The following is a 12,107-nucleotide window of genomic DNA, read 5'->3' as shown; positions in this document are numbered from 1 at the left end:
CAGAGAAGTGAAGTATCTTGCAAGGGTTATACGCTTGGTTTGCTGCAAGAGGTTAGACAAAAACTTGATCTCTATTCTACCTTGAATGAGGGGATACCTCTAAGTGATGCCTAGACTGCCAGGCAATGGTCACAATATGACCACAGTACTAACATCCCAGGCAGAAGGCCATGTGTGATTTATGAGAGGGCAAGGTCTTGGAGAGAAAGCTGGCATCTTGTCCAATGTCAGCAGCCTGTATAAGGCTAAACCAGAAGCACAATCTGCAATGTGCCTCATCACCTACCAAATCTTTTTTACTTGAACTGTTATGTGGTAGCTGAATGCATCATACTCTCTTTCTTTTTTTTTCTTTCTTTTTCTATTTTTTTTCCAATTTTTTTTATTAAGGTATTATATGTGTACATATCTTACCATTGCCACTCCCCACCCCACTCCCATATATGCCCTCATCCCCCAGAGTTTTGCATCCGTTGGTTATGCTTATATGCATGCATACAAGTCCTTTGATTGATCTCTTACCTCCCCCACCTCTCCCTAACTTTCCCCCTGTAATTTGACAGTCTGTTTGATGCTTTACTGTCTCTGTATCTATCTTTTTGTTCAAGTTTATAATGTTCTTTATTATCCATAAATGAGTGAGATCATGTGGTATGGTATTTTTCTTTCATTGACTGGCTTATTTCACTTAACATAATGTTCTCCAATTCCATCCAGGTTGCTGCAAATGAGAATTCCTTCTTTTTATGGCAGCATAGTATTCCATTGTGTAGATGTACCACAGTTTTCTGATCCAGTCATCTGCTGACGGGCACCTAGGCTGTTTCCAAATCTTAGCTATGGTGAATTGTGCTGCTATGAACATAGGGGTGCATATATCCTTTCTGACTGGTGTTTCTAGTTTCTTCGGATATATTCCCAGGAGTGGGATTACTGGGTCAAATGGGAGTTCCATTTTCAGTTTTTTGAGGAAACTCCATACTGTTCTCCACTGTGGCTGCACCAGTCTGCATTCCCACCAGCAGTGCACGAGGGTTCCTTTTTCTCCGCATCCTCGCCAACACTTGTCGTTTGTTGATTTGATGATAGCCATTCTGACAGGTGTGAGATGGTACCGCATTGTTGTTTTGATTTGCATCTCTTGGATAATTAATGACGTTGAGCATGTTTTCATGTGTCTCTTGGCCTTCCTTCTGTCTTCTTTTGAAAAGATTATATTTAGGTCTGTTGCCCATTTTTTTATTGGATCATTTATCTTCCTTTTATTAAGTCATACTCTCTTTTTCTTAAACTGCTATTAATGCTGTGGTTTCTTTGTCAAATCTGATTCTCCTGCCATTCTGATGACCATACCTTTTAGTTTCTTTTGTGAGATTCTGTTCATTTTGGCTTCCATCTATCTATCCAGTACTTTTGGGCACCACGTATGTTCTGATCATTGTGGATTCTGTCCAAGGCTGTGTGTTCCTGGATAAACTCATACTTTAAAGAAAAACTATTGCCAATGAATTGCAGATTCCCTATCTCAACCTTGACATGTCTGTGATGCATCAGCCATTTAGGTTCTTTCATGTTTATTAAATTCTCCAGCTAGATGTCTCAGATAACCTAGATGTCTTCATACTCAACATGACCCAAAGTGAACTCTCCTGCCCACTCTCAGATCCAAGACCATCTTCCCTATTCTGGTCAATGCTTCTATCATCCACCAAGTCACCCAGCAACATGGGAACAGTCTTATATTCCATCTTCCTGTTCACCACTCACATCAATTACAAAGTCTAATTATTTTATCTTCTAGGTAGCAGAAGCCATCCTCATCTAATATCCTGTTCTCCTACTTTCAATTTCATTATCCATCCTCTACTAAGAGGTTTTTTCCCCAATTACTGTACAATATTTAAGATGATTGTGTATATATAAAAAAATATGGACATATAGGTATTCATCTCCATGCCCAAGAAATAAAAACAATTCTCCTGACTTTTGTGTTTATGATATCCATGTATTTATATGATTTTACTACATGTTGATGTACATAACATATAGATTTGGTTTGTGTTTAAATCTATACTAATAAAAGGGTAATATGCTAATTAGACCAGATATCTTCTGGACGTCCTTCTGGACGTCCTTCCGGACAAAGCTACAGTGGTGGGGGCCGAGGCAGAGGCAGTTAGGGGCAAGCAGGCCGGCAGGGGAGAGCAGTTAGGGGCGACCAGGCTGGCAGGGGAGGGCAGTTAGGGGCGACCAGGCTGGCAGGGGAGCAGTTAGGGGCATCGGGCAGGCAGGCAGGTGAGCAGTTAGGAGCCAGCAGTCCCGGATTGCGATCCCCTGCAGGATTGGGCCTAAACCAGCAGTCGGACATCCCCCGAGGGGTCCCAGATTGGAGAGGGTGCAGGTCGGGCTGAGGGACAACCCCCCCACGTGCACAAATTTCGTGCACCAGGCCTATAGTTTTATATAAGGAATATCATACTTATGCATTCTTCTACAACTTGCTATGTTTCGCTCATCGCCATGTTTGTGAGCACCACCCATGCTGATACATGCAGCTCTACTTCATTAACTTTCATTGTAATCCTGTATTGTTATTATCACTTTACATTGTAATGTAATATTATATAGTAGTATAATATGCAATCTGCTTGTCCATTCTCCTACATTGTTCTTCCAGTTTATTGCTGTCAGAAACAATGTTGCAGAACCACTTTTCTAAAATGCAGAAGGGCCTCTCCCCTGACTAAAACCACCAGTGGTTGCCCAGTACCTAGGGTAATGCTTTCCTTCCTGGTCTAACAGGTTCCATAGGATGCCCGTTGGGGTTTCTAAGGATATCAGGTGGGCTCAACTGAACCCTGTTTATTCTAAACATTCTCAATACTCACCTAATTATGATTTCAAGGATTCTAAATTAGTTTATATCCACTCATGTCACTAAACTTTAGTTTAAAAAACATTCCTAAAGTTATATTTTTGAGAAGAGAGTTACTTACCTTAATTCCATGATACTGTGGTGGGAAAATTTTTAAAATATAAAAATCACATGCAAAGGAAAATCTTACCATCCATATTCGAATCCCATCTGCCAAGGAATACACCTGTGCAAACTCCTCACTCAGGGCTGTCATGCCCCCACTGTTTACTGGGGAAAGGAGAGACAAAGAGATTGCATTCAGTTAACACAATTCATTACTGCAACACTAAGCACAAAGTAGTTTCTAAATCTAACCCACAGAAAAAGTTCTTCCCCTGACACTCACACATTTGGAGTGGTTAAAAGAGCCATGGGGGAAAAATTATCAACTAAGCCACAAATAGCTGTGATGGGTTCTCTGTGTTACTTCAAACTAACATTTTTCAAATGAACAACATCTGAAATGGACATACTAGTAAAGTGAGTAAAATATTAAAAGAAAAAACATAAAAGACATGAAAAGTATTAAAAGTAAAATAACAGATACTAAAAATGAGCAAAAAATAATTACTGACATTGAAAAAAGGTCATGGTATATATTAAATTTAAAAAGCTGGTTATAAAACAGTATAAATAAAATTGTCTTACTTAAAAAGAACATACATTAAAAACATTTATATAGGGTAGGATAAAAGTAGGTTTACAGTTGTTTGTATAGAAAATAATACAATAATTAATAAATAATAATACAAGAATAAACTGTGTTTCGTGTACTCACAACTGTAAACCTACTTTTCCCCACCCTGCATGTATATGTGTGTATGATACATACATACATATACATGCAGGGTGGGGAAAAGTAGGTGTATATATATACACATACATACATATACATACATACATATACATACACACACACACACACACACACACACACACACACATAAATATACCTAGATAAAGGCTAGGTAGGTATATAGAAAAATGTTAATAGAGGTGTTCTCAAAGTGATGAGATTATAGTTGATAATTATTTTAAGCTTTTCTGTATTTTGTAAGTTTCTACACATATGGGTATTATTTTTATAATTCAAAAAAGTTGTGATTTTTTAAAGGAAGACCTACCTGCCCCTTCTCTTCATCTAAAAACCAAAGGGATAACATATGTGCTAAAACAGTGTAAAGCTCTTGTTGAACCAATGTACAATGCAATAAATATTTTCTGAACATGTAGAAAATTCTGGGCTCCATATCAGGTTCTAGGAATATAGTGCCCTCAAGTAGCTTTTAGTCTAGTTGAAAAACTCCTCCTGTACATTTCTAACTCAAAAGGGTAACCAATTTTTAGACAAATATGAGCAAATTAGCTAGACAAAGACCACTCTTTAAGTAGTTCAGTTTTAAAGAACCCATGATCAGTCCTCAAAGGCTGGGCTAGAAAGAACTGAGACCAAGTATGTCTTCTTCAAAGCAACAGTGGTAGACAATCTCAGAACAACCTGTATTCAGCAAAACATTGCTAACTCTCACATTTCATTGTGTTCCACTACTGCAAATAGTTATATGTTACCTGAACGTGATTTGAAATGGAGCTGCAGAATTCTCCCCAGCTGGAAACTTGCTTCTTCTCAGCTTTTAACTCACAAAACTTTTTCCCTCTACTCAAAGTTCCCACAGATAACAAAGATTGTGCAGCTCTCTAACCACAATTTGATTATGAAACATATACTGAATTTTTCAAAACCATAAAGGTCCCATTGTTCCCTATTCCCTAGCAGAGATATACTTTTCCATATGATGGTTGTTTCTATAAATCACTCATGTTTCAATGTAGTTTTATTTTAGCAACTTCTTAAAGGAGATATTAACATTTGAGGGACTAATCAATATTAATTTCAATAATAATAGTAATAAGAGCAACAGTCAATCACCTACTCTAATGGAAGGAAGCATTTGTCCCTGCTTATTTCATCTGCACCGTGGAAAGAGCACATAACCTGTCAGAGTGCTCGGGAAAACCCACACCTCATCTTTAGATGGGTTTTCCCCTGAAGGATTAGGAATGGAGAGAGACTCTCCCTCCTGTGGGTCCTGTGAGGCTGCAGGCCACATACACAGGAAATACACAGAGATGGTATCCCTGATGGAAAGAAATGGTGGAGCAGGCTATCAACAAAGGAAGCCAAGCAGGGATGATGCTACAAAGAAGCTGCAAGTCTAAAGAATTAATACCAACATTTTCCTCCTTAGTCAAGGCACATTCAAATACCTAAACAATTGTTTTAATTGGAATTTCTTAGAATGTTACAGCTAATCAAATCTAAACTTTTATAGATAAGGACACTAAGGAGCAGAAAGGTTGTCAGATTAACCTGAAGCTGCACAACTTCTGGTTTTTGAGCTGGTACTATAGACCAAGTTAAGGGTTTTTTTTTCCCCATTAAACTTCTTGGTTGTTTTCCATTAGAATTTTGGATATGACAAATTATCTGCTAATTAGAAAACTCAAAGCTACTTGCCATATACTCCAGTCTGCTAACTATAAATTGGTCATGAATCTTTTGACTAGCAAAGCAGACTTAACAAGATGAAATCTATAATTACAGAAATACTAGAGGCCCAGTGCACGAAATTCATGCACTCGAAGCGGGGGGGTTCCCTCAGCCTGGCCTGAGCCCTTTCACAGTCTGGGACCTCTCAGGGGATGTCTGACTGACGGCTTAGGCCCGCTTCCAGTCGGACATCCTTAGCGCTGCCGCTGAGGCAGGAGAGACTCCCACCACCGCCACTGCGCTCGCCAGCCGTGAGCCCAGCTTCTGGCTGAGCGGCGCTTCCCCTGTGGGAGCGCACTGACCACCAGGGGGCAGCTCCTGCGTTGAGCGTCTGCCCCCTGGTGGTCAGTGCACATCATAGCAACTGGTCAACCAGTTGTCTGTCTGCCCCCTGATGGTCAGTGCACGTCATAGTGAGCAGCTGAGCGGCCTTAGCATATCATTAGCATGTTACGCTTTGATTGGTTGAATGGCCAACTGGACAACTGGACACTTAGCATATTAGGCTTTTATTATATAGGATGTTTATATTTCAAAATATTTTATTTACTTAAGTTAGGCTTTCTTAAAACTTAGCAATTGGCCTTCAGATGAAAAATATTCCCTGTAATATAAGTTACCATATTTTTGCAGCTTCTCATATAAGTCTGGAGTGCGATACACCAGAGCAGCAAAGGTGGCGTTCACAGCTTGATCAATAGTGGAACCAGCAACTATATCTGTCTTTGGGGCCTGTTTTCTACATGCCTGTATGAATCCTTTGAAAAGTTCTGAATATGGCCCACAGAAGTTCTGGGCAGGATCTGACTGTGCAAAATCAAGAAGAAAACGGTGGCAGGGATCATCAGGGATGTTCTTAACCTGGGAACGACAACAACAAAAACCCATCATGTTTAAGACATTCGTTCAAAAAATAAAGTTTACTGAACACCTACTAGGCCAGAAATATAAACGAGAGTGCATACTCTCAGGAAGTTTAAATCTATTTTGGGGAAACCAGACAGGCATATGGGTTAAAAAAAAAAAAAAAGGTAAACATAAATAAAACATTACAAGCATTAAAGCTAGCACTACCATAAAGCAAAAGATTATGAAGTGCCAAATGCCTATAAGTGACACCCAGTGCTGAGAATTCACAGGAGAGAGTTGCTGGCAAGTTCAAGTAATTCAGAAAAGCCTCCTGGAGGAGATGGGCTTTGGACTGGACCGTGAAGACTGGGCAGGTTTGGCCCTGAGGAACATAAACATTAGCAGAAGTTAAGAGTCAGTGGGGAGACTGACCTGGCCTGAAGTCTCAGCTGGGGAGTGGTGGGAACTAGAGTCAGATAGGTAAGGTGAAAGGAGACTGCAGAGAGCCTGGACTGTCACTCTGAGTTTAGACTTCACCCTGTGGGCAACGGGGAGCCATTAATGGTGCTTGGCAGTGGAATGACAAGATAATGCAGTATTAAAAAAAAAAGAAAACTTGGTAGGTATCAATGTGACAATGCAAGTGTAAGATGAGGGCCTGGATAAAGATGGAGACAGAGGGAATGAAAAAAGATGAACATCACAAGGGAAAAATCTATAGGGCTTGCAGCTGACTGGATAGAAAGGTGAGAACAGGTGAATAAAGGTGATGCTAGGGAATAGTGGCTCAGTGCCTAGGAAAGCAATAATAGGAGTGAGCAGTCACGGGGGAGGGAGTAATCCCGATTTTACACTTCTGAATTAAAGGGAGTCAGAACTAAAATGAAAATACCTAACAGGAAGATGAGTACCTGGCGAGTCTGGGAGAAGAACCAGAGCTCTGGACACTGACATTTAGAACTATTCACACAGATGTGACAGCAGGAGAGAGAAGAGAGGATAAAGTCTGGTGGGTTGCAGGGAAGGAGAGAAAGCCTGAATTAAGCCTACTCTTTACAGGAGAAATAAGAGAAGTCAATAAGAGAGGCTGATGTAGCGGTTAGATGTAAGAGAAGACAGTTGGCTAACATGGAATCAAAAGAAGAGAGGGTCCGAAGGAACCAAATTTAACAGAGAGGTGAAGGAGAGGAAGAGTCCCTGGATTCATAAATTAACTGAATAACTTGGGGTGGGCAGAGGAGGGAAGAAAGAAGGGAAAGTAGTGGAACAGAGTGAGAGGAAAGGAGAGATGAAAAAGAGACAGCAGGCAAACCTGTTTAGTGTTTTAAATATTATAAACTTAAATAACATGCTACCACTCCATGGTGAACAAAAAGCATAGCATGAATCTTTTACTCTAAAGCCTGACTCAGTGGGGACTAGAAACAGAATTAACTTATTTGTTTAATAACTCCATCAAGAGAGATTTACTGAGCAACTGGTATATTTCACCGAAGAGCCACCCATTCAATATTTTTGAACATCCATTATGCACTGGCCCCTGTGGCACATAGTGGGAACACTAAACGAATGAGAGATAATTTCTGCCCTCAAGGAGCTAACAACTTAGTGATTAGATATAAACACAAACATTCATAATTTAAAGTAATAAGTATTAGTAAGCATTTTCCATTCCAAATAGAAAGACAATAGTAGAGTAAATACCTCCTTACTATCCTGTTGTGGATGAGTGGGCCAGCTTGCTTCTAGTCCCAACTCTGGACATATCTGATGCCTGAAGACAGGTTTCCACAAGGGGGAGTTTAGGACTAATGCCATTTTTGCCTGAGGTACTGCCATGTTACTTCCTAACTCTGGAAAGAGAAGAAGGCTTATGAGAGTTCTATTTTTCCCATACTATACTAAGAATCTTTGAACTGATAAAGAAAATGTTTTTAAAAATGTGGGAATTATTAATACTTGGAGGGAATTCACCCACATTTACCTGTGAACTTCAGGAATGTAACTGTGAACTTCAGGAACACATACCCCAAATGAACCCAAACCATAGGAAGTCCTGAAACGCTGCCGTTCTGTGGCGCAGATTCAGCTAAGGTACCTCTGAAATGACTAATCTGCATAGTAAGTTGAAAACAGACGGTGAACTACCCCTAGGGTCTAACAGGAGACCATTCAGGAATGTTTAATTATGGTGAAATGTCCACACTTTGTAAACTGAACAATTAAATATTCATCATATGTGTGTTTATGAAGTCATAGAAAAAAAGACTAGGTGGAAATAAATTAAAATGTTGATAATAATTATCTCTGGGTGTTAGGATTAAGGATGGCTTTTCTCCATTATGCAATTTTTCTATATTTTACTTTTATAATCAGACATAAAATACTCTAGTAAGTTTATTCCATATAGTTCTTATTTCCTGGATGAATTTCATAACTAAATTGAAGAAATCACTTTAAAACAAAATCAAAAGACTAAAATTAATTTAGTCTCTATTTCTGCCTTCTTATTGGAATATACCAAAATTCACTTATTAAAAAAGGATGAGATGCTGCTAAAACTCAGCTCCCTCCCACACTAAGCCTCCCCTATGGTGTCAAGTAGACATTTCATTCTGGTTTGGTTTAAAGGAAACAAAGAGAATTTTATTAGAACCTTTTACTTCTCCATTGTGTGGAGGCAACTTAAGGAGAGAGAGCACTACCTTGCTCTTCAATGTGGCTGTAGCAAGAAGGGGAGGGACAAGGACGTGGACTTACGATGCACAGACTTGAGCGCCATGCACTGGGAAGCAAGACGTCCCATCAGTCGGGAAACAAGAAGTTGCAAATCCAACCCCCAAGACACGGCAACATCTGGCAGGCCATAAGCAGTAACAGTGAATTTGTAGCCCCACTCATTGTTACTGCTGTCAGAATGGAAGAGAAATTGTAGCCGAGGACCAGTCTTAAAGGTCACTTTCTAGAACAAACACAAAAAGTCATGTGGTCAAACAGCTTTGAGGCGGCAGCATTTCAATAAAAAATAAGCATGATCTTCATGACTCAAAAAAATCTCAATTTAAAACTGGGTTACAGGCTCACCATTATATCTTATCACCTCCACCAAAGCTACTGAGGAGAAATGTACAACGGAGTGGCTGAAACAGAAAATTCACAACTGTACCTTGTAAAGAAGCAAAGTTGGCAGAAAACTGCTGGTCAGTTTCTAAACCCAATGCCCTCTGACACTACCTACTCAGCCAGCGCTCACCTCGCCCAGTGCTGTGCTCCCATCCAGTAGCCCAGACAGCAGAGGAAAGGTCAACAGTTCAATGCACTGAACCTCCCGCCCCAGGGGTCATGCAGCCCTCACGGTGAGGGGGACTCCTGGCTTTCACTGCCATGGTCTGGGCCCTCCTGGGACCCTTCTTGCTAAGGATTACACTATCCATTTACTCTGGGCAATGTGATATAGACCAGGGGTTGGCCAACTTTTCCTATGAAGAACCTTATAGTAAATTATTAGACTTTCTGGGCCATACATCTCTGACTACTCAAGTCTGCAAATTGCAGTTCCAAAGCAGCTATAGTTGATATGTAAACAGTGGGCACGGCTGTGTTAAAAAAAACACAAAACTTTATTTACAAAATAGGTGACAGTTGTAGTTTGCTGAATTCTGATATAAACCCTTCCTTTTACAAATATATAATATAAATGCGTCTTTTCAAAGACATACATCTATTACTCCTGAGGGATGCCAAAAGGAGAAGACTTGATACAGAAGTAGGCATTTTATCTCTTTCCGAGAATATCACTCACCTTGGGCCATTTATCAGTGCCAACTTTTGTGTCATAACGTGTTTTTCCACCTCTAGAATCAGTAAATTCCAGATAATCATACCTGTGAAAGCATAATTTCTGTCACTTCCCTTCTCTCACTTTTGATCCATTATTGCTCGGGAAAGAAGAATATGTGAATCTCACCTTTTTTCAGTTTCACACCTTTCATCAAATTCCACCTCAAAATAGGTTGCCCCTGGGCTAACAAAGACAGACACCTCGTGGCAATTATTTTCATAGTTGTGGGCAGACTCCTTAGTCCATGTATGTAACACCACTGGCTGTTCCTGTTGCCAAGTCTCGACATCCAGCTATGCAAACAAACAAGATAAGAAAGGTTTTCATCACTTTACATCTAGCCATACGCAATAGAATTCATGATCTAGACAGACAGCCCCCAACAATCCTATGGAGATCACCACACAGGCTAAAAATATGCCTGACATTCCCATCTACACATACAGAGCATCCTACACTTCTCATTCCACAGAACAGACATGCGGTTTCTACTGCACTACAGTGACTCGATTAGCTTTCATTTCCTAATTATAACAGTACTATTTCTTACAAATCACTATTAGCATGAATTTCCAGTGGAAAAAAATACTGAGTTAGGGATTTAAAGACCTTAAAGTCCTATTTGGGACTTTAGCAAATCTGAACCCATCAACTCTCCTTCCTTCTTTTTTCTTAAGTCTTTGCCTTTTTACCTTTAAAATTGACTTTTTAATATATGCCCTTCCTACTCCTACAGTTGTGAGACTCAAAGAAGATAGTGAAAAAACTTTGTACCCTATAAAGTTAAGTGAGGAAGGCCTTCTTTTAAATACCAACCCATCTATGTGACTTGCAACATACATTTTCACTTCTAGATTTCAATCTGGTTACTCACTTACATGGTTTTTATATAACTTTGTGTGCTATAAAATGCTGAAGTTAATATATGCACAGCTTTCTCTGTGTCTCCTTTCTAACACTGACCTCACCAAATAAACTCAGACTGGCATTTATCCTTATTGGCAAGACCACTGATAAAATATAGGGGGTCTTCTAGACGACATCTACCTGTGTAAAACCGAACCGTACCGTGGTATGCTTCACTAAGCATGGTCACATCGCTCCTGAGGGAGACACACAGCAGTTTAAGTGACAACTCAAGTTACCTTATTCAGTCCTCCCTCGGGGTCACTGCAGAGCCTCTTCAACAACTCTGTTAGGGTACTGAATTCTCTCAAGAGTGTGCAGTGGGAAATGTCTAAAGTGCAAAAGTCCAGCAGAAAGATTACCTAAAGGAAGATGAACAAAGCACTTAGTGTCCACTGCAGACCCTCCTGCCCTTTACAAATGGCTGCCACTTTGTCTTACCAGTTGTCGAGCTGCCATTGAAAACACTGAATTACATAGTTTTTCTACTATGGTTTTTCCACTATACTGTGACAAAAGGGACTCCAAAATCACTCTTGTGCTTCCCAGAAACTGTTCCACATCTACCAAAACAGAAAGGAAATAATGTGTTATATAGGAGAAATATCACTTGCTTGGTCATCATCAAGGGTAAGCTGTCACAGAAGCTATGAAGGAAATTCCACATCAGAAAGACCAGGAGACCAGGAAGTACCATACAAAAGCTTTCCTCTAGGCAGGAAAAGCAATGCAAATCCAGTAAAAGATTACCTTTAGAGTAATTTATTTTTGCTTCTTTTCAAAGGGGTGGAGATATTACTTTTGTAAGTAAAATTGCATGGCTGACCGACCCCGTTGCTACTTTCCCTTTGTTTACAATGGGCCATCACTAGGTGTGCCATATTATGGGATAAGCTTTAGGTGGCAGGGCTCAACAGTGTAAGCATTTTTGTCACAGCTGCTGAGACCAAGTTTGATGGAACTAAATTTTCCACATATAATTTCTCAGAACCTGCTGAGTTTCATATAATTTTCTGTGGGTTTATGGGACATGAATCTGAGTA

At 39.9% G+C, this 12,107-nt stretch overlaps 1 protein-coding gene across 2 annotated transcripts in view; it reads right to left on the bottom strand.

Moving 5' to 3' along the window:
• ZZEF1 (zinc finger ZZ-type and EF-hand domain containing 1) overlaps positions 1-12,107 on the bottom strand; it is a 107,012-nt gene that overhangs the window by 42,956 nt on the left and 51,949 nt on the right. For both annotated transcript variants that reach the window (XM_054709812.1, XM_054709814.1), the window contains exons 20-27: positions 11,506-11,627; positions 11,304-11,426; positions 10,285-10,451; positions 10,120-10,201; positions 9,078-9,279; positions 8,022-8,170; positions 6,089-6,329; positions 3,066-3,145 (exon numbers count right to left, since the gene is read on the bottom strand). In XM_054709812.1, the coding sequence (XP_054565787.1) occupies positions 3,066-3,145; positions 6,089-6,329; positions 8,022-8,170; positions 9,078-9,279; positions 10,120-10,201; positions 10,285-10,451; positions 11,304-11,426; positions 11,506-11,627 (1,166 nt within the window). The remainder of the gene's footprint in view (positions 1-3,065; positions 3,146-6,088; positions 6,330-8,021; positions 8,171-9,077; positions 9,280-10,119; positions 10,202-10,284; positions 10,452-11,303; positions 11,427-11,505; positions 11,628-12,107) is intronic.

This window comes from Eptesicus fuscus, chromosome 20 (assembly GCF_027574615.1).
Source record: "Eptesicus fuscus isolate TK198812 chromosome 20, DD_ASM_mEF_20220401, whole genome shotgun sequence".
In the NCBI taxonomy this organism is placed as follows: Eukaryota; Metazoa; Chordata; class Mammalia; order Chiroptera; family Vespertilionidae; genus Eptesicus; species Eptesicus fuscus.
This window is presented reverse-complemented; position numbering and strand designations above follow the sequence as displayed.